The sequence below is a fragment of the Muntiacus reevesi genome, chromosome 13, assembly GCF_963930625.1.
Source record: "Muntiacus reevesi chromosome 13, mMunRee1.1, whole genome shotgun sequence".
Taxonomy (NCBI): Eukaryota; Metazoa; Chordata; class Mammalia; order Artiodactyla; family Cervidae; genus Muntiacus; species Muntiacus reevesi.
This window is the reverse complement of record NC_089261.1, coordinates 22,395,298-22,421,020: the sequence shown is the minus strand read 5'-3', so window position 1 is coordinate 22,421,020 and position 25,723 is coordinate 22,395,298. Positions and strand designations below refer to the sequence as shown.

General features: G+C 47.6%; 1 protein-coding gene across 2 annotated transcripts in view; it reads left to right on the top strand.

Moving 5' to 3' along the window:
- SCARB1 (scavenger receptor class B member 1) overlaps positions 1-25,723 on the top strand; it is a 92,591-nt gene that overhangs the window by 55,364 nt on the left and 11,504 nt on the right. For both annotated transcript variants that reach the window (XM_065903952.1, XM_065903951.1), the window contains exons 4-9: positions 986-1,189; positions 3,570-3,665; positions 6,010-6,125; positions 8,809-8,975; positions 15,698-15,816; positions 21,381-21,454. In XM_065903952.1, coding sequence (XP_065760024.1) covers positions 986-1,189; positions 3,570-3,665; positions 6,010-6,125; positions 8,809-8,975; positions 15,698-15,816; positions 21,381-21,454 — 776 coding nt within the window. The remainder of the gene's footprint in view (positions 1-985; positions 1,190-3,569; positions 3,666-6,009; positions 6,126-8,808; positions 8,976-15,697; positions 15,817-21,380; positions 21,455-25,723) is intronic.

Sequence of the window (25,723 nt, the reverse complement as noted above, 5' to 3'; positions counted from 1 at the left end):
AATACAGTATACTAACGCATATATATGGAATTTAGAAAGATGGTAATGATAACCCTATATGCAAAACAGAAAAAGAGACACAGATGTACAGAACAGACTTTTGGACTCTGTGGGAGAAGGCAAGGGTGGGATGTTTCGAGAGAACAGCATGTATATTATCTGTAGTGAAACAGATCACCAGCCCAGGTGGGATGCATGAGACAAGTGCTTGGGCCTGGTGCACTGGGAGGACCCAGAGGAATCGGGTGGAGAGGGAGGTGGGAGCGGGGATCGGGATGGGGAATACATGTAACTCCATGACTGATTCATGTCAATGTATGACAAAACTCACTGCAATGTTGTGAAGTAATCAGCCTCCAACTAATAAAAATAAAAGGAAAAAAAAAAGATTCTTTGCTTATAAGGTTACAGTGAAGGGTACTCTAAATAGGCATAAGTAAAAAGGGCATTTATGGGCTCATGATACTGAAAGGGCAGGAGTTGGCCTGGTTTCAGGTGTGGCTTGATCCAGAGTGCAAACAAGGTTGCCCAGATCTGTGTCGGTTCCATGCTCTGTCAGATCCAGCCCTCAGGGTGGCTGCGGCCTTGCACACACCATGTTCGAGGGCAGCCGGAGCCGCCTTCCCTCTCTACCCCGCAACCCCAGCTGATTTGCTCCTTGTGACTTGTTGGTTCTGATGGGGCTGCATACATACTCCCAAACCTATCACTGTAGCCAGAGAGAGGAAGGTTTCTGATTGACCAGGACTAAGGCACATGACTGCCTCTGGGGCTGGGGGTGGAGTTAACTCGGCCTGAACCCGACGGCACAGGTGGTCCTGTTGCTGAAGGATCAGGGGATGGCTCTGGATGCCCCAGATGTCCACTGCAGGAATCCTTCTAGGCCTGACCATATCCCTGGATGGCTGTGCCCTGAAGCTTGGGTCCAGGGAGGACAGACAGGCTATGTCTCGCCTCTAACCTGTGGTGTCCCCTGCCTCTGCAGAGTGCGTCAATGATGATGGAGAACAGGCCCGGGATCTTGAAGCTGATCATGACCTTGGCGTTCAGCACCCTTGGCCAGCGTGCCTTCATGAACCGCACTGTGGGCGAGATCATGTGGGGCTATGACGACCCCTTAATCCACCTCATCAATCAGTACTTCCCAAACTCACTCCCCTTCAAGGGCAAGTTTGGCTTATTTGCTGAGGTAAGTGTGGCCCAGTGAGAAGTTCAGGGCCTCTGTCTTGTTCTCCACGGACACAGCCTGGAAACCAGTTACCAGCTTGCTTTTGGAGCTGGCAGAGGCCCCAGGAACTGTGGGTTTTAAATGACAGGAAATCTAATGTAAACTGGCTTAAGCCAAAGCCAGTTTCAGTTAAATTCTATTTATTGATTTATTGGTTCATATAACTGAAAACTGTAGGGAGAGAGATTCAGGTACAGCTTGATCCAGGCTCAAATGATGTGACTGGGGCTGAGCTTAGATGGTTGGAGGTTGGTGCTGGAAGAAAGGGGAATGGCTGCTGGGGAGGCAGGTCAAAAATATCAACTATTGCTTTGCTCTGAGTTGCCTGCTTTTTCTTAATCTTGACCCCTCATAACCTAGTGGTGTCAGTGATTGGGATCCTGAGTCATGATCTGATGTAGAGTCAGATCCCTGACCTCTGATCCCTGACCTTGGCTCCCTCAATCACAGATTGTAAACAGCCCTCTGAGTTGCTCCAGCCCGTGCTTCGTTTTGGGCTTTGCTGATCTTGTGTTGGGGATAGTAGGAGGGAGAAATCATGATTCAGTTATGGGCATGTGATAGCTGCTCAGTACATTTTTGAGCAGGATGACAGGTTCTGGGTGTGTGGGTGAGTTGACAAGTTTAAGGTAAGTGACATGATTCTTGTTGAAGCAAATTGTAAACTTGTAATCAAATGAAAGTTATTACAAATTGAGTCACATGCTTATAAACTATTTTTGACTAGGTATAGTGGAAATCCCAAAGCAATAGTCCAGCAGTGTTGGTGTGGTGGCTTCCCACTCTTCAGGGATCTAGAATCGTACTACTCTGCTCTCCCCACCTTAGAGTGTGGTTTCCATACTCAAGATTACTGCATGATCCAAGAGGCTGCGGGAGCACCAGCTATCACACTCACTTTCCAGGTAGCAGCAGGAAGGAAGAAGCGGTAGGGGATTTAGGGGCAGTCAGGGGAGTTGAGGACAAAGCAACATGTCCTGGCTGTTTCCCTCTTTGGGAGGGAGAAAACCAATTTCCACTTGCTTTCCATTAGCCAGAACTAGACCTGTGGCCACACTTAGCTGCAAGGGAAGCTGGAAAATGTTAACTTATAGCTAGTATGTTGATGCCCTAAGTAAGGTTTGAGTTTTGATATGAAGGAGAAAGGGGAGAATGGACTCTGGGTAGTAACTAGAAGTCTCTGATACACTTCGTTATAATTATTATGTTAGTATTCTTTTGGGTGAACATTTATTAATCATATTAACAGCAATAATAAAAATAAGGGCTAGCATTTGGAGATATTAATATTTCTTAGGCACTGTCCTCAACCGTTTTTACACATTAGGTCTTTTAACACTCCCAGTGTCTCTTTGTAGTGGTGCCTGTTACTGTCTCTTTATACTGGCTGAAGTTTGGGCTCTTTTTTTTTTTTTTTTTTTTAAGTTTGGGCTCTAGAAGCTCTGAATGGACAAGTGACAGGGCACACAGATATTAGGAAGCTCGAGCAGGCTTTGAACTTAGGCCCTGTTGGCTTACCCAGTCAGTAATCAATGTATCTATTTGGCCAGTAAACAACCCCTATTGAGTTCCTCACGTGTACTGTACCTTACACTATACAGCGTCTTCAGAGGTAAAAGGGTGCTTTCTAAATTTTACCCAGCGGTCACTCATTTTTTGTGTGTGCTTTGCACAGTTTTGATAAACATCAAGTCCTCTTTGCCTGTATGTTTCAGGGTAGGCCAGGTTAAGCAGCCCCCGGATCTCCATGACTTAGAATAGCAAAAGGTTTATTTCTTACTTGTATGCCAGGTCTAGTGTGGGTAACCAGGGCTCCTCTGCTCTTTGTGGTCACTCAGAGACCCAGGCTGAGGGAGGCTTCCGCTGGATACATGCTTCTCCGGTCTCGATTGCAATGATAGAAAGCACAGTGAAATTTGCATGCACCACCACTTAAAGCTCCCACCCGGAAGTGACATTATCACTTCTCTCCTTTCTCATTGATTGTTTTCACTGATCGAAGAGGTCACGTGGCCATGCTTTCTTTTAATTTGGGGAATGGGATGGGGTGACCCCACGATTCACCTGAGAGGAGAACCAGACTCTCCTGGAGTCAGGAAGGGAAAATGGGACGTTTTCTAGGACGGATGTGGTCTTCAGAGGAGTGTCCCTCCTAGAAAGCCCCCAAATCCTCGTCCTCTTTACTCTCCCAGTGCTGCGCTTGCAGCGGTGAACAAGACAATGAGGCCCCTGTTCTCTGGGTGAAGGGGAAGCAGCCTGTGGGTGGGCCTGAGTATAGACTCCCATGTCCTTTACCTCCATCCTGGGGCTTAAAGATGTCATTCTCTGCCGTTGTCTGCAGCTCAACAACTCCGATTCTGGCCTCTTCACCGTGTTCACAGGGGTCAAAGACTTCAGCAGGATCCACCTCGTGGACAAGTGGAATGGAGTCAGCAAGGTGAAGGCAAGAGGCGACAGCCACCCTATGCAGGGACCGGTGGGGGTGGCAAGGGCTGGGATCCACCGCCCCGAGCTCCTTCTTCCTCTTAAAACAGGAGGTTGGGATTGACATGTACACACTGCTATATTTAAAACAGGTAACCAATGAGGATCTCCTGTGTAGCACAGGGAGTGCTGCTCAATATTCCTTAATAACCTAAATGGGAAAAGAATTTGAAAAAGAATAGATACATGTGTATGTAAAATGGAATCACTTTGGTGTACATCTGAAACTAACACAACATTATAAATCAACTGTGCTTCAATTAAAGAAACAACACAGAGGAAGGGATTGCATCTGTCGGGGAGATGCTCTTGAGTCCCGGAGCTTACCTATGTTTAAGGCTCAGCTAGGACTTTCTAGGTGGCTTAGCGGTAAACAGTGTGCCTGCCAAGCAGGAAATCCCTGGAGGAGGAAATGGTAACCCGCTCCAGTTCTCTTTCTTGTCTGAAAAATCCCGTGGACAAAGGAGCCTAGTGTGCTGCAGTCCATAAGGGTGCAGAATCAGATGTGACTGAGCAAGCAGGCAAAGCCTCAACTAGGACTTTCCTGGCGTCCCAGTGGTTAAGACTCTGCCCTTCCACTGCAGCGGGGGTGGGTTCGATCCCTACTGAGGGAAGTTCTGTCCATGTGCCCCAAGGCACAACCAAAACGAAACATAAGGAAAACTAGTTCTTGGTTCCCAGTGGGTGGGTGGGGCATATGATTTATTTAGCACCTAATGTATGCTAGGAACCACATTTGTTTCTTTCCTTTGGTGGTTCACTTACAAGAATGCTTCAAATATTACACTGAAGATATAGCCATCCGTTGCACTGAAAGATCGTTGAGTTAAAAAAAAAATTGCGCCAGATACACAGGAAGACATTCACTTTAAAAAATAAAATAATAGAGACAGATATAAAGTGCACTTTGTTCATCTTCACACGTCCAGCCCCATTCCCATCGAAACTACAGAGGAAACCCACAGTTATCAGTATTGGATATATTCTTCCTGTGTATTTGTATCCATTTGAGGTGCGATTTTTTTTTCTTCTAGGAGCAGAATAAAATCATACTATGAGCATTGTTTTGCAACTTGCTTTTTTCACCTGAGCGGCCTTTCGTCATTTCTTATGAAAATGATTAGTAGTGGTGGTGCCCACACCTTCCAAACGCTCATCAGGGTGATGGTTGCAGAGACTGGACGGCTGGGGACAGGCTATCCCCCATCAGGGCCGGACTGACAGGATTACCATCGCAAGCAGTGATAACCATTCTGCATGGACACTGTTGAAATTCTCTTTAGCTTGCTTTCTCAAGATAAAAATGTACCGGGACTTCCCTGGTGGTCCAGTGGTTAGGACTCTGCGCTTCTACTCCAGGGGTCCAGGTTCAGTCCCTGGTCGGGGAATTAAGATCCCACATGCAGCGTGGTGTGGCCAAAATGTGTGTGTGTGTGTGTGTGTGTGTGTGTGTGTGTGTGTTGTTGTTTAGTCTCTAAGTCATGGCCAATTCTTTTGCAACCGCATGGACTCTACCCACCAGGCTCCTCTGTCCATTGGATTTCCCAGGCAAGAATACCCCGAGTGGGTTGTCAATTCCTTCTCCAGAGGTTCTTCCCGACCAAGGGATCAAACCCGTGTCTCCTGCATTGGCAGGTGGATTCCTTACCACTGAGCCTCCAGGGAGGCCCAATATGATGTACGTACACACACACACACACACACACACACACACACACACACACACACACACACACACACACACACACGCGCGCGCGCGCGCATGTGCACAAATAAACATATGCTTAAAAACCTTCTACTAGGACAGGTGGGTAAAAAGTAAGAACTCTGTTTTTTTCTGTCTGAGTGTCACTCTCTAGAAGCAACTACTGTTTTGCAATCTCCTGGTGGCGACCATCATGATTTTAAATATTTAACTTGGGGCTACCTTCCAACTTGATCTGTTTTGACGACTTCCTGTCTGAGAGGCGATGACATCTGTCTCCCCCGCCGCCCACTGTGCTCCTTGGAGGCATGACTGACAGGTCCATTTTACAGATGAAGTTACTGAGTCCCCAGCAAAGTTGTACATTCAGGGATCCACAGTTAGGGAATGGGGAGCTGCCATCGACAGTCTCTTTGGCTGTCTGTCTACACAGCCTGATCTCCTTGCACCAGGACGTCTATCCAGGCTTCTCTCAATTGGGTGGTGACTTCACATGGTGTGTGAAGTCGGAGCTCCAAGTCACCTGGGCAGTGTCCAAGTCTTTATGAGTTCTTCCTTGACTAAGAGGCCGTGTTTAAATACTTCCCCACAGGTCAACTTCTGGCATTCCGATCAGTGCAACATGATTAACGGAACTTCCGGGCAGATGTGGGCACCATTTATGACCCCTGAATCCTCGCTGGAATTCTACAGCCCCGAGGCCTGCCGGTAATCGCCCTGATGTGTGAATTTCCGGGCCCCCTGGGAAGTCTGCCTTGTGGATGCTCAGAGCCGAACCAAGTGGCTTGTGGCGTGTGCTTGGAGAGCGCCTGGCTCTTCTGCATGTCCACTGGCCCCGGTGCCATCTTGAATTCTCTTTGGCTGCACCATGAAGAGCCGAACTCCAACTCCTGGTGCTTTTGCAAGGCCCGGGGAGGCTGCTGGTGGTTGTTGGGGCTTGGTGGTGGTGATGGACAGGAAATGGGCAAGATGGTAAGGGGCCATGGAATAAGGCAACGATGGGCTTCCTGTGCCAGCTGCCCTGTTTCCAGTTGGGTGCTGAGAAGCCCGGATGCCTCGCTCGCAGTCCCTCCACCTTCCAGAGTACAGCCTCGGAGGTCAGCTTGGGGCTAAACAATTCCAGTCGCCCCGGCAGAGTGGCGAGAAGAGACAGCAGCTCCTAGAGCCCTTCTCTGGGTGTTTCCCTGTCCTCGGCTCCTCTGTTGAGGCTACTCTGGAAGAATCCTTTGCTTGGGATTTCACTGATGTGAACTCAGGAGACTCACCTGCCACCCTAGCAGATCTTGACACAGCCCTGTCTGCGCGAGGCGCTGGGGTCCTGGCAGAGACAGGATGGCTGGGGTCCTTGTTCCCTGGGGGTTGTGTCCTGGCTGGGGACTCAGGCCCATGGACCCGCAGGGGAGGGTCAGAGAGTGGAGGTGTTTTTATTCTGTGTGTGTTCACTTCCTGAAATTAGAAATTTCAACTTAGCGAAGCGTTCCCAGAAAGTGCAGTCTTCTCTGCATTTGTTGTTGTTTAAAACGTTGCTGAGTTGTGTTTGATTCTTTTGTGACCCCAGGGACTGTAGCCTGCCAGGCTCCTCTGTCCTTGGGATTCTCCAGGCAAGAATACTGGAGTGGGTTGCCATTTCCTTCTCTAGGAGATCTTCTGACCCAGGGATTGAACCCTCATCTCCTACATTTCCTGCTTGGCAGGCGGATTCTTTACTGCGGAGCCACAAGGGAAGCCTCGTGGATTCCCTTCTCCATTTTCCCTGATTGTTTCTTTTGCCCCATTAGCTTTATCCTTCTCACTTCTCTCTCTCCCTGTCTCTCTCCTTCCCTCCCTCTCTTCTCTCTGGACCCTTTGAGAGTATGTTGGACACCTAAATACTTCAGTGGGTGTTTTCTAAAAACAAGGGCATTTCCTTATGTAACCACATCACACCACCATAATGAGATAATTTAGATAATTTAGGTCAATTTAGATAATTGACCTGATACTATTGTCTAGGGTGGTAGTCTTCAATAAAAATATAATACAAGCCCCATCCACAATTTTAAATTTTCTAGAGGCTGCATTAAAGAAAAATCAGTTAAAGTCATTTTAATGATGTTTTATTGGACCCAGGAGATCCAAAATTGTATCATTTCACAGTGGGTAAACAAATGTAAAATACTAAAGATGGACTTGCCTGGGAGTCTAGTGGTTGAGACTCCACACTTCCACTGCATGGGGCCTGGGTTCTGTCCCTGGCTAGGGAAGTTCCACATACTGTGCAGTGTGGCCAAAAAAAAAAAAAAGAGAGAAAAATATTGAAGAGATGTTTTCCATTGCTTGGGAGTATCAAGCCATAGGAATCTGGAGTGTATTTGACACAGCCACATCCCAAGTTGGCCTGGCCCCATTTCAAGGGCTCTAAGGCCACGTATGCTGAGTGGACCCTGCGAATAGGACAGGTGGGGTGGTTCTGATCCACAGGCCATGTTCAAGTTTAGAAGCGCCTTTGAGAAATATGACAGGGTGAACGGAAAGAGGGTGAATGGGGATGGGTTATGGTGCTGCTCCCTGCAGAGGTGACAGCCGGAACGGGACCTGAGTGAAGAACTGAAGTCTGATATGGGAATAAGAAGGAGGAACATTCCAGGCACTGAGAGCAGCAGGTACAAAGGCCCTGGGGCAGGAGGGAGCATGTTGGAAGAATAGCCAGGGGGCCCAAGGGGTGCAGTACACGGTGTTGTTGGGTTATTGTTCAATCGCTAAAGTTGTGTCCGACTCTTTGCGACCCCACGGACTGCAGCATGCCAGGTTCCTCTGTCCTTCACTATCTCCCAGAGTTTGTTCACATTCATGTCCATTGAATCAGTGATGCTGTCTAACTATCTCATTCTCTGCTTCCCCCTTCTCCTTTTGCTTTCAGTCTCTTTCCCAGCATCAGGGTCTTTTCCAGTGAGTTAGCTGTTTGCATCAGGTGGCTGAAGTATTGGAGCTTCAGCATCAGTCCTTCCAGTGAATATTCAGAGTGGATTTCCTTTAGGATTGACTGGTTTGATCTCCTTGCAGTCCAAGGGACTCTCAAGAGTCTTCTCCAGTTAGCAGGGGCTGAATTCTATAGAAGCTTGTGGCCATGGTGATGACGTTGGGTTTTATTCTAGATTAGCCTGGAAGCAGTTGCAGTCTTACATGGGGTTGTGATATATTTTGTCCATGTTTTAAAGCTTGTGGAGAATGGATTGGTGTAGGTGGTAGAGGCAGGGAGACACATAAGGAGGTCGTTGTAATTTGCCAGGGAGAGATGGTGCAAACTGGGACACGTGGGGGTGGCCGTGCCTATGGGGAGTGAGTTTACTCAGGCCACCCAGTTCCGGCCACCGCCTTCTGGGATGTCATCCTACATCATCTGTCCCTGCAGGTCCATGAAGCTCATCTACAAGGAGCAGGGGATGTTTGGAGGCATCCCCACCTTTCGCTTCGTGGCTCCCAACACCTTATTTGCCAACGGGTCCGTCTACCCGCCCAACGAGGGCTTCTGCCCGTGCCGGGAGTCTGGAATCCAAAACGTCAGCACCTGCAGGTTCAGTATGTGTCATCCCTGATGGGAGGGCGGGAGGTGTGGCCCGTGATGAGGGGTTTATCTCTCTTTTTAATTCCTGGCCTCTGTACCCTCGATAATTCCATTTGTCCAGAGATAATGAGGGCAGGAAGATAATTTGGAAAAAAAAATATGCCATGTGTATCTGTTGCTGTCGTGATAAATTCCCACAAACTTGTAATTTGGCCTGGAATAGCACAGGTTTATGATCTTAAGCACTCCTGTAGTTCAGAAGTCCGACACCGGCCTCCCCAGGCTAAGAGCCAGGTGTCAGCAGGCTGCTTTCCTTTCTGGAGGTGGAAGGGGTGGCTTTGTTTCCTTGCCTTTTCCAACTTCTAGTTTTCGTTGTTCAGTCACTCAGTCGTGTCCGACTCTTTGCGACCTCATGGACTGCAGCACTCCAGGCTCCTCTGTCCTTCACTGTCTCCTGGAGTTTTCTCCAATTCATGTCCATTGAGTCGGTGATGGTATCTAACCATCTCATCCTCTGTCATCCCCTTCTCCTCCTGCCCTCAATCTTTCCCAGCATCAGGGTATTTTCCAATGAGTCAGCTCTTCACATCAGGTGGCCAAAGTATTGGAGCTTCAGCTTCAGCATCAGTCCTTCCAATGAATATTCAGGACTGTTTTCCTTCATTTTTGACTAATTTGATCTCCTTGCATTCCAAGGGATTCTCAAGAGTCTTCTCCAGCACCACAGTTCCAAAGCATCAATTCTTCGGCGCTCAGCCTTTTTTATGGTCCAACTCTCATATCTGTACATGACTACTGGAAAAACCATAGCTTTGACTAGATGGACCTTTGTTGGCAAAGTGATGTCTCTGCTTTTTAATACCTTGTCTAGGTTTGTCATAGCTTTCCTTCCAAGGGGCAAGCATCTTTTAATTTCAAGGCTGCAGTCACCATCCGCAGTGACTTGGAGTCTCAGAAAAGAAAATCTGTCACTGCTTCCAGCTTCCAGAGACCCCTAGAATTCCTCACTCAAGGTTCCCTTCCTCCGTTTTCAAAACCAGCAACATCACAGCTCTCTGATCCCACTCCTGTGGTCACATCTATTTTTCTGATGCTTTTGGGCTTCCCTTTTCCAGTTTTAAGGGCCCTGGAGACTATATCTGGCCTACCTGGATAATCTAGGCCACACTCCTATTTTAAGCCGATTAGCAGCCCTCATCCCTCCTGTAGCCTAATTCCCTTTGTAACCTTTGTAATCCACAGGTCCCAGGGGTTAGGAAGCAGACATCTTTGGGAAGGGCATCATTCTGCCTCCCCAGCCACGATAGGTAGCTTAAAAATGAGGCATCGTAGGGAAGACCTTTCCCCTCATCTGGGGTGGAAAGGAAGCTGGCAACAGCCTGAGTTCCATAAATCTTGTTCAGCGTGGGACTTCCCTGGCTGTCCAGTGGTTAAGGCTCCGCGCTTCTGCTGCATGGAGCTCGGGTTTGATCCTTGATCAGGGAACTAAGATCCAGCATGCCTGTCACACCACATGGCCAAAAAACCAATAAATAAATAAATTAAAAAAAAAATCTTGTTCAGCGGTCTGCGGTTACGGACTCGGGTGTGGTCACTGGCGCTGCCACATTGTTCTCTAGCATCCTCACTGTTTTCTGGTTGGGTGCCAGTCCTCGAGGAACCCCACCTCACGTGCTTACTGTGGAGACTTGGATGTCAGCGCAGCTTCCCTCTCCTGACCCTCCTCCAGGTCACTGGCAAGCCTGGCCTTCAAATTAATTCCTGAGTCCTTCCTCTCTTCCGGCTGCCTCATGGTCCAGGGCCCTTCAGCTGGCCTTCCCCTTGCATTGTGGCTACCCTGTGTGCCAACCATTTCTCAGACTTCCCAGTGTGTTCCCCTTATGTGGCTATTTAAATTGAAACCAGTGACTTCCCTGGTGCTCCGGTGGTTAAGGCTTCCACTCCAAGGGGTATTGGTTCGATCCCTGGTCGAAGAACTAAGATCCTGCATATGGCATGACATGGCTGGGGGGGGGGGAGGGGGAATCAATAAATTGAAATTGGTTTGATTGAAATCAAATTTAAAAAGCAGTGCCTTACTGCACTGGCCATATTTCAGATGGTCCCCACCCACATGTGCTGAGTCGAATGACTGTCCCATGGGATGAACAGTGCAGCAAGAGAACATTTTCATTATCGTAGAAAGTTCTATTGGACGCGGTTCCAGCCAGCCGCCCAGGGGGCCTTTCTGAGACTCCCAAACGGCACCCAGCGTTTGCTTTAAGTGTCTAACCCATGCGGGTAGAGCGAAGTCCTTACAGAGGCCCCAGTGTTGTCCGGATGTGGCCTCTGCCAGTCTTTCTAATGTCATTTCTTCCCATAGTTTCCCCTTAAATATTCTTTAGCCCTGCTGCCTTTGCCCTTTTTCTAAGATATATCTAGTTTGGTCCTGCCTCAAGGCTTTTGTATCAGCTGTTCCCCAGGCTGCTGTAGATCTCTCTGAATCTTTCCCTCACCCCCTCCTGGTCTGTTCCAATGCCACCTCCTCCAGCAGGCCTGCTCTGATTTCCCACTCTACAGTTGCTCTCCCCACCCCACCTCCCAGATACTCTCTGTCTTTTCACCCTTTGTTGTCTTCCCGGTACTCATCACCCACTGAAATCACTGACAGTGTCTCCGCTGGACTGTAAGCACTGGAGGCAGGCCTGTGTCCTCAGCTTCTAGAATTGTGCTCGGTATGTAGTGGGGACTTGCGCAGTGTGTAAACATGGATGTGTGGGTGTATCCTACTTAGGAAATTGAGGCTCAAGACTGAGGTGTGACTGAGCTCACAGGGCTGGTAGGACAAGAAGCCATTCCTCATCTTTCTAGGTCTTGTCTTTTGGGGCCTGTTTGATTAGAGCCATGTTGTCAGCTGGAGATGGGGATTTGGGAGGGGTTGTGTGCAGGAGGGCTGGGAGGAGGGACTGTCAGCAGGTTGGGCGGTTTCCCCAAGTGCAGGCAGAACGAGGTACCTCATGGGCAACGTTTGAAGCTGGGACCTGGGAGTGCCCATCTCTGCCGTGGCCTTTTCTGGCCCTCCTGCCCTTTGGTCTGTTTGCTTCTTTCTTCACTGGTGTCTGTGGGAATTTCTGCTTGTGGGTGAGCTGACAGTGCAGAGACCTGGTAGGCTGTGTACTACACAGTTTCCATAGCAAGTGGCAGATGCTCTACCAGCCTGATCAGGCCGTAAAGGGCACTTCTTGGTTTATCTTTGTATTAGGTATGGCTCCAGAGCTCAGCTGTGGTCCGAAGCTGCCTTTTGCCATGGGCCAGCTCGATTTTCCTCTGGACTGGTTTCATTGCCAGGCAGGCTTTTGGCTCCAGGGTCCAGGCTCACCTCCTCCCAGCAGAAAGGGGGCCACTGGGTCCTCTGTATTCCAGCAAAGGTCCTAGAGATTGCTTTGATTGGGCTGGCTTTTAGCACATGACTGGCTGTGAACCAATCAGTGGCCAAGGGTGGTCTGTGCTGATTGGCCAGGCTGTATCACATGCTCAGCCTGGTTCAGTGAGTGGAGCCAGCACCCACATGGCCAGAGGTTGAAAGTAGGGGAGGGGCTTAATTGAAGCATAGGTTCCAAGAGATAGTGCCTAGTAGGCAGCAGAAACAATATATCCATCCACTGCCAAGGGCTAGGCTTGAAAATTACACTGCCTCATCTTAGCTCATGTGCCAAAAGAACTTCAGAAGTGCAAGGGAATTATATATGCATTATGTAAACACAATTTTTTTCTTTTATGTTGAAATACACATATATACAAGAAAGATACCCAACTGACACATGCACTTTGAAAGTCCACAAAGGGATGCAGAAAGAGAGCAGGAGTGATCCTCTCAGTCGCTGGCCTTACTTCCAGCACCACGGCTTTGCCTGCCTTTGGTCTTTATGTAAATGGAGTCATAAAGCATATATTTCTTTTTCTCTATTTCTGGCTTGTTCCACCCATTTTCAAGCTGGTGAAGTCTGTCCCCGTTGTTGCGAGTGCACTTTTCACTGCTGTATAGTATTTCAGTGGGACCGCACTTCCATTTCCTTACCTCTTTTACTGTTCATGGGCATCCAATAAGGTTCTGCTCATTGATCATGACCCTAGTATTGCTAGGAACGTTCTCATACATGTCTTTGGGTGCACTTGTGTGTGTATTTCTGTGGCATTTTATCTGAAGATAAGAAATACCCACTCATTTCCCTTTCTGGGCCTGGAGGAGTTCTTGGACTCAGAGAACTGTCTCTCCTCCAACCTCCATGCTGTGTAAGGTCCTGAGACTTGTTCACTAGAACCCCTTAATTGTAATCCATAGTGATCCTGGGCAATTAGGTCTGGTTAGATGTGTCATAAAGCCATAAATTAATTACCACTTATTACCTGGGCGTTGTCTCTCTCAATCTGTTTGGAAATAAAATAGAAAAAACACATACATGCCTACATGCTATTAAAAAACCAAGCAAGCTGAAGCAAGAGCAGGTGATGGCAAATTGGTCTAGCCATCTCAGTCTCCCCGCAGCCTTGCGGGCGTGATGGAGCTTGTTTGAGGTTCATCATCTTCTAGGGCCTGGCTCAGTGACTGCTTCCCTTACCAAGGGGGAGGGGTTCCTCGTGTGTTTGCTCTGTTGATTTCCTCTCACAGTAGAGATGGGAGAATGGGAAACAAGGTTTTTCAAATTGTGAAACATTGTCCTTGGTGGTGCCTAAGACCTCAAAGATCCAAGGAGGCAGCTTTAAATAAAATTGACTTACATGGTACGAGGTGGGCTTCCTGGGTGACTCAACTGGTAAAGAATCCACCTGCCAATGCAGGAGATGCAAGAGAGGAGGTTTCAGTCCTTGGCTCGGGAAGATCCCCTGGAGAAGGAAATGGCAACCTGCTGCAGTATTCTCGCCTGGAAAATCCCATGGACAGAGGAGCCTGGTGGGCTACAGTCCATGGGATCACAAAGAGTCGGACACAACTGAGCATGTGTGTGCACGCGCGCGCGCGCGCGCACACACACACAGACACAGTGAGATAGGGCTTCTGTTTTCCATCCTTTTTGTCCTCCTGATTATCTCCAGGAGAAAGTGTTGGTGCTAAGAGGGCTTGAGTGCCTTTCTAACACTCCTCTCTCCCTTTTGACAGAGAAAGAGCAAGTCTCAGGGTGCCAGCCTCTTTTTTTTCGCGTAGGTAACAGTCTCTGGATAGAATCTACAGCATTCATTTGTTCACATTGTATTTTTTCCTGGATTTATTTTCTAATTCCGGCAAGTGTTTACCAGTTATGCTTCGGATAGCAAGCATCTTTAAAATATAGCTGTTGAAATAAAGCGATGGCAGCTGCTTCAAAGGAGCACATTATGTAACAGTGAAGGGGGTATCCGGATATGGCAACACATCAGAGAGACACTGGGAAGAATAAATTAATGTTGAGAAACTTGAAGGCAGTGGATGGAAAAGGACTCTGGGAAAAATGAAGTCAGACAGCAGTGAAATCCCAGCTTTTAGTTTAAACCGGTGCTTGGCTTTGCTAAGAAAAGCAGAAAGAATCTAGACATTTGAGGTTGCCAGACACACATAAGCAGTAATGTGGGTCACCTGGCTGGCAGTCGATGGGCTGCTGGTTTAGGGGAGCAAACCTTTTGAGTTTTGGTCTTTCTCTTTTTCGTATCAAGGTGAAGTTCATGTAACATCCGGTTAACCATTTTAAAGTTCACGATTCAGTGACATTGAGTACATTCAAAATGTCGTGCAGCCTCCAGCGCAGTCTAGTTCCAGAGCATTCTCATCAGCCCCAGAGGAGCCCCCGTACCCCTTAGCACTCACTCCCCATCTTTCCTCTCCCCGGCCCCTGTCACCGCCAGTCTGCTCTGACTCTGTGATTTGCACATTCTTGACCATCGCCAGTTTCTGAGAGGCTTATTCTTTTCCTCCTTGACTCATTGTCCATCAGGCTTTTTGTCTGTTGTCCTGAGCACATGAGGATGCCGTGGTGTTTCCCTCGCTTGGTCGGGTGATGGAGAGGTTCAGCTTCAGGTGTCTGGGTGTGAATTTCTCACTCGGAGGGACCCGAGTCAGTCTCTGTCCTCACACACTGGCGTCCATCCCACAGACCCGCTGCTGGGAGAGAAGGAACAGAGCAGGTGTGTCTTCTCCCCCCACCGAGGACGTTAGGGAGACCTGAGGTGTGCACATCCGAACAGCTCTGATCATTGCATTGCCTGCAGAAGACAGTCCGGGCTGCTTGGCTTGGCAATCCAGAGGCCCTTCCTCTCACCCAAGTTCAAGTCTTTCTATCCTCAGTTTCCATCATTCCCTCCAGGCACTGTCTGCTCCATACGCACTGTGCATTTTCTCACCTCCTTGCATTGGCCTCTGCCATCCCCTCACCTGGAATGCCATCCCCTGACCTCTGCCGGCGTCTTTGAGCCAGCGTCTTCTCCTTGCCTTGATTTCTCCCCCTTTACCATTCTTACGGCACTGAGCTTGTCCCTTGCTGGGTGGGTTCCAGTTCCTGGTGCCTCTTGGGTGCTTGGTAAATAATTACACCCTGAGTGAGTTCTGTCTAGTTATTGCTGTTTGCATCTTGTCATCATCACGAGGTGGGTGCCCTTCGGGCAGTGGCTGTGTTTTCATCGCCTGTGCATCCCTTCACCCAGCTCAGGGCTTGACGTGAGCAGGTCTCTGGATGTGCAAATGTGCTGCCTTTGTCTGACACCCCGTCTCTGCCCCTTTGCCTTCCAGATGCACCCTTGTTTCTCTCCCATCCTCACTTCTACAACGCTGACCCAGTCCTGGCAGAGGCAGTGTCTGGCCTCCATCCTAACCCAAAAGAACATTCCTTGTTCCTGGACATCCACCCGGTGAGCCCCTGCCTGTCAGCCTTTGGGTGGGGGTGGGGGAGATTTCTGTGTGGTGCACACTCAACTTTCTCCTCTCCCCGCCAGGCACCAGGCTGTTCCAGGGTGCGGGGGATGGGAAGCCTGGGTTTCTTTGGCATTGATAGCTTCTAGGCTATCAAGTCATCAAAGTTTGCCCCGACTCCATAGTGCAAGGACTTTATTATCTCTTTATAAGTGAATTGTCTCTATAAAAAGATCATAACACAGTAAATTAATTAGGAATTATCAACCTGTAAATTAGCCAGAGGCAGCCCTCCGGCTGTGCCAACATGCCATAAAGATCTTTAGGTACCGACAAGAACCTGGAACGTCTTGCAGATAAACTGGGCTCTGGGGAATTTGTCCTGTGTGATGTTTTGTCTACAAACAGGGACCAGGACCTGCACTTGTGACCCTCCCATGGGCATGTCTTTACCCTGTTGCTTCTTCTCTTAGGGCCTCCATTCACTGCAAATTTGCCCATTTGGACTTGGTGGCTTTATCATTAATTAAAAAAATTCTTTGGGTTTCTGTTTCTGGAGTGGATATTCGTGGTCTCCCCCCATAGGCTTTTTTGGAAACTCTTCTTCTTGGTGCTTTTCCATGCTGTTTTCCTTGATATTACTCAGATTTTCTTAGCTACTGACTCAACTCACAGCCCTTAGCACTCCACCTTCTAGCTCTCTCTCTTATTTTTTCACTGAAAATCCAGACTGGAAATTCCCTGCCTGTCCAGTGGTTAGGACTCCATGCTTTTGCTGCCGAGGGTGTGTCTTCAATCCCTAGCTGGGGAACGAAGATCCCGAAAATTATGTGGCTTGACCAAATTAATAAAATAAAATAAAATAAATCTGGGTTAGTGAAGTCAGCCATGATTGCACACATTTCACATTCATATTTCTAGAATGCTCATTATGCTATTATTATAGACATAATCCTATTCATTTAATTTTCACAATAATCAGAGAGGTGGGCATTGCTATTCCCATTTTACAGATGGGTAAACTGCAGCCCAAAGAGGTTAAGTGCTTCAACTAGTAAATGTGGTTCTTGTCCCCATCAGGGAAAGAGCTGTTCTGTCTTGTTAATTGCTTGAATTCTAGCGGTTAGCACAGAAGTACTTGTATTTCAGTAAACATGGGTTTGATTTACTGAGATCCTAGTGGTTGAGAGTAAGTAAGGGATAAGACTGACTTCAAACATAGGTCTTCTTTTTTAATTAAAAATTTTTTTATTATTTCAAAATGTTTTTTCTTTAAACCTGAGTATCATTTGCCTATGTCTGTTTCTTAAAAAATTAGCATACTTTGTTTTTTGTTGTTGTTCTGTTTTTTGTTTGACTGTGTGGGATCTTAGTTCCCATGACCAGGGATCAAACCCTTGCCCTCTGCAGTGGAAGTACAGAGTCTTAACCACTGAACCTCCAGGGAAGTCCCTACTTTGATTTTGTTTTTTTTTGTTTTTTAGATGAGTTTTAGGCCTGCAGATAAACTGAGCAGAAAATACAGAGTTCCTAGACCTTGTTTTCCCCTGGCACAAAGTTTGTTACAGTTGATGAATGAATGTTATTGTTAACTAAAGTCAGTAGCTTACATTAGGCTTCACTCTGTGTTGTTCAGGTTTATGGGTTTTGACAAATGCATGATGACCTGTGTCCACCATTCAGTCTCCTGAGTGGCTTCACTGCCTTCGGAATCCTATGTGTTCCATCCATTTATCCCCCCACTACCTTCTATTTTCACTCCCATCTAACCCTTGGCAGCAGCTGATCTTTTATATCTCTATAGTTCTCCCTTTTCCAGAATGTCACATAGTTGGAACCATTGAGTATACAGCCTTTAAAAAAAAAATTGAAGCATAATGAATATACCACGTTATTTAAGCAACCAGTGTTATAATGAATATACCACGTTATTTAAGCAACCAGTGTTATAATGAATATACCATGTTATTTAAGCAACCAGTGTTATAATGAATATACCATGTTATTTAAGCAACCAGTGTTATAATGAATATACCACATTATTTAAGTGACAAGTGTATATGACATGTGCTTGTGTCTGACTCTTTGCAGCCCCATGGAGTGTAGTCTGCCAGGCTCCTCTGTCCATGCGATTTCCCAGGCAAGAACACTGGAGTAGGTTCCCATTTCCTCCTCCAGGGGATCTTCCAGACGCAGGGATCAAACCTGGATCTTCTGCATTGGCAGGCAGATTCTCTACCACTGAGTCTCCTGGGAAGCCCCAGTGTATAATACAGTGATTCACAATGTTTAATGCTTATACTCCACTTATAGTTCCTTAATTTAAAATATTAACTATACAAACAGATCTTTTAATGCCACTACCTTCTGTCCTGTATTAATATACAGTTGATGAAGTGGGTATAATGAATTAAGTTGATCATAATTAATATGATTCTATTACATGTTCTATATTAAATTCAGTCTTTATTGTTAGACTTGTTAAGGCTTTTCCATATTGTCTTAAACTTTTAACCAGTTTTTAAAAGGTTTTTATTAGGGACTTCTCTGGTGGTCCTTTGGTTAAGGCTCTGCACTCCCAATGCAAGTGATACAAGTTTGATCCCTGGTCAGGGAACTGAGATCCCACGTGCCATGTGGTATGGCCAAAAGAAAAAAACAAAGACTTTTATTAGAAAGCTAACACTTTTCCTCTTTCTTTTTTAGTTCATTTGTTTCACTGCTTCTCTCTCTCCATTCCTTTCTTTCTCTCTGCTGACTTTTCTCTGTTTTCACTGGTGACTTTCATTTTAGTGTATGGACTTTCTTTTTCTCCGCCACATTGAGAAAGAAACAGTTAAGTCTGGGAGGCTGGAGAGGTGCAGACAGTTGTTTTGCAGCAGTGCATCAGCAGATGCAGAAGTAGGCGTCTCCTAGTTCTCATTTCAGGCCAGAGGCAGACAGGGAGAGGAAGTGGCCTCGGATTTGTTGTTGATTTGGGGAGGATGAGCATGGGGGTGGATCTGCTGATTTCTGATCTCATTAGCTTTGAAAACAGAATGCCTCCTGGAAGCGGCTTCTCTGTTGCCTGCTTTTATGCTCCTGAAACCGGGGGAGGGAAACCCTTGACAGATGTGGGCTCATGGAGCAAGTGTCTGTTCTCTGGGGTTGGGACGAGGGGGAGAGGCAGGGCTTTGCTCAAGAAGAGGTGGCCAGACAGCAACTGGAGGGACAGCCGGGGAGGGAAGGAGACACATTTCCTGGGGAAGGAAGTGGCCCGGGTAGAGACCCCAGCGTGTAGAGTCTGGAGAGCAGGATGTGTCGGGGTCTACAGGATCGCCCTCAAATGGGAGGCTTTGCTGGAAGGACCCCCAGGACACAGCAGGTAGTCACACTCGCTTCTGTGGCGTGTCACAACGAAGGACAGAAAGCACAGTCAGTAAAGGGGGAGGCACGTGGGGTGAAGGCTGCGGGAACCAGGCACCGCCTCCCAGAGCCTTCTCCTGGGGGATCACACCGGGCAAACTTCGCTCCCCGTGTGAGGTGTCCTCAACCAGGGACGCCCCGTCAAGACTCAGCGCCCAGGGTGTTTATTGCGGGCACCCTCTGCCTGGCACGGACTCCAGACTCCAGGAAGGAAAGCAGGTGTCAGCATAAACTAAACTGTTTTACAAACCCTCTAGGCCAGGGAGTCCCTCTTATCTGTCAGGGAGAGGTGGGAGCCCCCTGAAATCCAGGATCCCAGAGGCCAGACGGGGGCCACCATTCCAGGAGGGCAGCCTCAGGCCCACTGGATGAACGCTTTTTCAAACACGGGGGATTTCGCTCACATCCTGCCAGGTTCTCAAGTTCAAACTCTCCCCAGTCATGGGAGCGTGGCCTTTGGCCAGTTCCTCTGTGCCCTGGGGCCCCAGAAGACCTGAGGATGTCAGGCTATGCTGGAAGATAATGCCTGTTCCCACTGGTGTCTGTGATAACGACACAGCATTTATGGCCCTGAGTGTGACTGTCTTGCATCCCTGACTTTGCCCTTGCAGAAACCCTGTGAGGTGGGCAGAGCTGTTTCCACTTTTCAGATGAGAAAGAGTCTCAGCTGAGAAGCAGCAGTCTGTCCTCAAACCTAGGTTCCTTTCCACTCTCATTTCCTTTCTTTAAAAAAATTTATTTGGCTGCGTTGGATCTTAGGTGCATCATGTGGGATCCTTCATGGTACACAGATTGTCTAGTTGTGGCATGGGCTCAGTAGCTGTGCCATGAGGGTTCAGTTTCCCCGAGGCCTGTGGGATCTTAGTTCCTCCATCAGGGATCAAACCCGTGTTGCCTGCATTGCAAGGCAGATGCTTAACCACTGGACCACCAGGAAAGTCCCTCCAGTCTCATTTCCTGGCACCATTCTGGAACCACCTTCCTGGTTTTTGGTTCTAGATGTGTGTCACTTTATTGACTTACTACTTAAAAAACAAGATCTCATTAAAAAAAAAAAATCCTGGCCAAAGGAAGCTTTCAAATTGGGAATTAAAAATTTCTCCAGGACTTCCCTGACCGTCCATTGATAAAACTCTGCACTTCTAATACAGGTTTGCTCTCTGGTCAGGGAACTAAGATCCCACAGTCTGCATGAGGTAGCCAAAAAAAAAATTCTCTCCAAATGGAGAGCTCACTGGCAGTCCAGTGGTTAGGACTCCACTCTTTTGCTGCGGTGGCCTGGGGTTCAGTCTCTGATCTGGGAGCTAAGATTCTGCTAGCTGTGCCAAAAAAAAAAATAAAAGGAAAAAAATTTTCTCTAAGAAGATTAACATAAAATTAAACACAAAGAAAAAATATCACTAAACTCTCTGTAAAATATCATCGCCTGCCCTTGGCATGAGCTATGTTGAAATGGAGATTCCATGGAACTATATTTCAGAGGCACTAGGGACCAAGCAAGTTTCCCCGGTGGCTCAGTGGTAAAGAATCCTCCTGTCAATGCAGGAGAAGCAGGTTCGATCCCTGGGTTGGGAAGATTCCCCCGGAGAAGGAAATGGCAACCCACTCCAGTATTCTTGCCTGGAAAATCCCATGGACAGAGGACCCTGGTGGGCTGTGGTCCACGGGGTCACAGAGAGTTGGACACGACTGAGTGAGTAAACAAGAGGGACCAGGCGTGCTTCCTGAGTCAGACTATCTCTTTCAGATGCTGGCAGGAGGGAATGGAGAAGGGTGGGTGATTGGAGAAGATAGTGACTTTATCAACATGCAAATCTGTTTTATTTTATTTGGAGGCTGGAGGGAGGGGTAATGACTGAGAAATATCCTTCTGCACTCAGGGAATGCATTCTATGAGTGGAAAGATGGAAAGGATTATTTTTTCCCATCCAGAGAGAGTCTGGTTCCCTGGAGGGGATCCCTCAACGTTGTGGACAGAAGAGCCATTTGGAGAATATGTATTTACCCATCAGGGGTTAGAGTGGGTAGAGGAGACCCCAGCAGATGGGCACTTCACCTGGGACATGCACCTTCTTGAATGGGACCAGGGAGAGGGGGATTAGAAGGGGCTCCCGGGGGTCCAGGAAGGGCTAGCCCCTCACTGCGCTTGTTGCCGCAGGTCACCGGAATCCCCATGAACTGCTCTGTGAAACTGCAGCTGAGCCTCTTCCTTAAGTCTGTGAAAGGCATCGGGTGAGTGGGGTCTGGGGGCCGGGGCTGCCTTGTGGTTGAGAGGTTGGGGTCTCAGGGAGACTCTGGCCTTGTTCTGGGGAACTCAAAGTCTGGGGAGGGATATGGGATCTGGTCCCTGCCCCTTGAACTCCTAAGGGGAATCTTAGCTCTGAGCTGAGTCCAGGCCACATCCTGACACCCCTGCCCTTTTGTCTGTTGACGTTTGTCCCCCCTGTTAGTCAGAATGTTCTGTCCAAGCTGTTTCTCCCTTGACAGAGTAGCAAAAATTAAATCGTGCCCAAACCGAGTGTTTGAAAATGGAAACTTGGCCAACAGCATTCTCTAGCGAGACCATTCACCTGAGGGAAGGAAGATTTTTTTTATTTTTTAAATTGGAGTGTAGTTGCCTTAAATGTTGTTTTGTTTCTGCTGTCCAACAAAGTGAATCAGCTGTGTGTATGCATTTACTCCCTCTTCCTTGGCTTTCTTTGCCGTGCGGGTCACCATGGAGCCCTGAGTAGAGTTCCCTGTGCTGTCCAGCAGGTCCTCATCAGTCATCTGTTTTATACACAGTATCAATAGCGTATGTCAGCCCCAAGCTCCCAGTCCATTCCAGCTCCCTTCCCTCCTTGGTGTCCATATGTTTGTTCTCTAATATCTGTGTCTCCATTTCTGCTTTTCAAATAGATTCATCTGTACCATCTTTTTAGATTCCATATATATGTGTTAATATACAACATTTGTTTTTCTCTTTCTGACTTACTTCATTGTGTGTGACTGTCTCCAGGCCCATCCACGTCTCTGCAAATGGCACAATTTCATTCCTTTTCATGACCGAGTAATATTCCACTGTGTGTGTGTGTGTGTGTGTGTGTGTGTGTGTGTGTGTGTGTGTGTGTGTGTGTGTGTGTGTGTGTACCACATCTTCTTTATCCATTCTTCTGTTAATGGACATTTGGGTTGCTTCTGTGTCTTGGCTCTTGTAAATAGTGCTGCAGTGAACACTGGGGTGCATGTATCTTTTTGAATTATGCTTTTCTCTGGGTATATGCCCAAGAGTGGGCTTGCTGGGTCATATGGTAGACAGGAGAAATTTTTTTAAGTGCAAGTTTTCTTTTTCTTTTTTTTGTTTTTCCAGTAACAGCTTCATCAAGATTTAATTCACACAGTCTAAAACTCACCCTTTAAGAATGTACAGTACAGTAGGATATTCACAGAATTGGGCAACATCACCACAATCAATTTTGAAACATTCCGTCAACCCACAAAAGAAACCCCACACCGTTAGCTGTCACTCCTCATTTCCCTCAGCCTCAGGCAACCCTTAATTTACTTCCTATTTCTATGGATTTACCCATTTTGGCCATCTTATGTGAATAGAGTTGTATAATATGTGACTGGTTTCTTTCACTTAACATGGTGTTCTCAAGGTTCATCCATGTTGTAGCAGGTGTCAGCACTTCAGTCCATTTTATTGCTGAATAATATGCCATTGCCTGGCAAGACCATGTTTTTATTCATCCACTGATGGACATTTGGGCTGTTTCTACTTTTTGGCCATTATGAATAATGCTGTTCTGAATCTTTAAAAAAGTTTATACATTTTATTTTTGGCTGTGCTGTGTCTTTGTTACTGTACTCAGGCTTTCTCTAGTTGCAGCGGGCAGGGGCTACTCTCTAGTTTTGCTGCACAGACTTCTTGTTGAGGTGGCTTCTCTTGTTGTGGAGGACAGGCTCTAGGCGCACAGACTCAGTAGTTGTTGTATACCGGCTTAGTTGCCCCTTGGCACGTGATGTCTTCCTGGACCAGGGATGGGACCTGGGTCCCCAGCATTGGCAGGCGGATTCTTAACCACTGGACCACCAAGGAAGTCCTGCTCTGAATATTTAAGCCTGAGTATGTGGATGTATGTTTTCATTTCTCTTGGGTAGATATCTTACAGCTGAATTGCTAGGTTCTCTGGTGGCTCTATGTTTAACCATTTGAGGAACTGTCAGACTGTTTTCCAGAGCGGCTACACTGTTTCACACTCCCACCAGCTGCGTGGGAGGGTGCCAGCATCTCCACATCCTTGCCAACTCTTGTTATAACATCATTATAGAACAGAGCTGGTGGCTCAGATGGTAATGAATCTTGCCTGCAATGCTGGAGACCTGGGTTTGATCCCTGGGTTGGGAAGATCTCCTGGAGTAGGAAATGGCAACTCACTCCAGTATTCTGGCCTGGAGAATTCCATGGACAGAGAGCCTGGTGGGCTACAGTCTGCATACAGGCTTTGCCTGGATGGCAAAGAGTTGGACACAGCTGAGCAACTTTCACTCACTCATTCAGGATAGAGCCGGGTGAGGGAGCATGCTGATTGGTTGTTCTGTCAGGTTCTGTACTTAGTGTGTTTGAAATAGTTCCATTAAAAAAAAAAATCCCTCAGAAAGATTCCCGGGCTGCAGGAATGTGAGCATCTGTTTGGCTTTGTGAGATGTTTCTCAGTTGGAAAGAATAACACTTTGAGTGCACTGGGGATCATTTGTATAGCTCATCCACACTCCTCTGCTAGCTTTTTTTTTAAAAATTCAATTAATTAGTTTTTACTTTTTTGGCTTTGCTAGGTCTTCGTTGCTGTCTCATTGTGGTGCACGGGCTTCTCACTGCAGTCGCTTAGCTTGTTGTAGAGTTCAGGCTCTAGAGGGCAGGCTCAGTAGTGGTGGTATGCTGACTTAGATGCTCGACGGCAAGTGGAATGTTCCCGACCAGGGATTGAACCTGTGTCCCCTGCTTTGGCAAGTGGATTCTTACCACTGGACTGCCAGGGAAGTCCAAGCTTTCCATCTTTACCCTTTGAGTCTGCTCAGAGAGTTTGTTCCTGAAGTGTTTGCGGCTGGTGAAGTAGCGCCATGTGGGCCTTAGGTGCCTGCTGCTCAGGCTGGAGTTCCGGAGGGCCCCCCATCACTCGATGCCTGGTCTGCTAACTTCATGCTCAGGGTGGGCAGGTGACTAGGACAGAGGAGCCAGACAGGCTGGGTGGGGACGGGCCAAGGGCCGGTCTCTGTCGACCACCAGGGGCCTCGGGCTCAGTGTGGCCACATCCGATGCATTTGCAAATGCAGGTTTCAGAATCTGGATTTTAACACCTGCTTTCTCAGTTTCACCTGTTGGGAGTTCATTCTGATTCTTGACAGATGTTGCCCAAGCCAGCAGTCTCTCTGGGTGGCTGGATTCTGCCTGTTGGCGGCCACACACTACTACTTTGATCTCTCTGAGCCTCTGTGTCCCCAGCTGTTCAGAACTGCCGTGGGCTGGGGTGATGGTCTCAAAGACGGTGTTTATCAACATCCCTGAGGGCTATTGAGGAACCAGCGTGGGAAAAGTCTAGAAACACAGCTGTTCCAGAAACAGAGCCATCTAGCTGTGACTTCTCTGAGGAACTTCTGTGGTGTTTGCTCACAAGATAGAGGCACGAGGGTTGCACAGTCTGTGCATTTAATTTACATTAGTTCTTACAACTCCAATTAAAGAGGCCAAAGTGAAGAGGGACCCCCCCCCCCTGTATTTCTAGAATGTTTTCCATGTCTGTCTCCTCTGTAGGTGTTACTGTGTAAATTCATTTCACTACCCAGCACTCTACTTAAGTGATCTTTGAGAATTGTGATTGAGGATTTGGGCCTTTTGTGCTGACTCTAGTGCCTGTCCCCAAGTGGGTTCCATCTCCCCTCCAGCTGTGCCTTCTTTAAGCAGACCCAGGAATGTGAAGTTATGGAATATTTGTTTGTTCTATTGTTTGCTGGCATTTAACAGCTGCATGCTCAGTCGCTAGGTCATGTCTGACTCTTTAGGACCCTGTGGACTGTAATCTTCCAGGTTCCTCTGTGCATGCAATTTTCCAGGCAAGAGTACTGGAATGTATTGCCACTTCCTCTTCCAGGGGATCTTCTCAGGCCAAGGGTTGAACCCATGTCTTCTGAGTCTCCTGAACTGGCAGGCAGATTCTTTACCATGGAACCACCACCTGGGAAGCCATTTAACAACTAGACAACAGTGATAAACACTGAACACTTTCTATATGCTGGGCATTTTTCATGTATCCACATTCAGTCATCACTAGAGCCCTGTGAGGAATTCATTGTAACCCCCATTTTTCAGAGGAGGCACAGAGAGGGTAAGGAGCATGCCCGAGGTCACACAGCTTGTTGGTAACTGACTGTGTCGGGGGTTCCCAGGACCACTCTCAGGTTCGATGATTTGCTGGGAAGACTCAGTTGTGATTTATTACATAGAAAATATTCAAAACATAA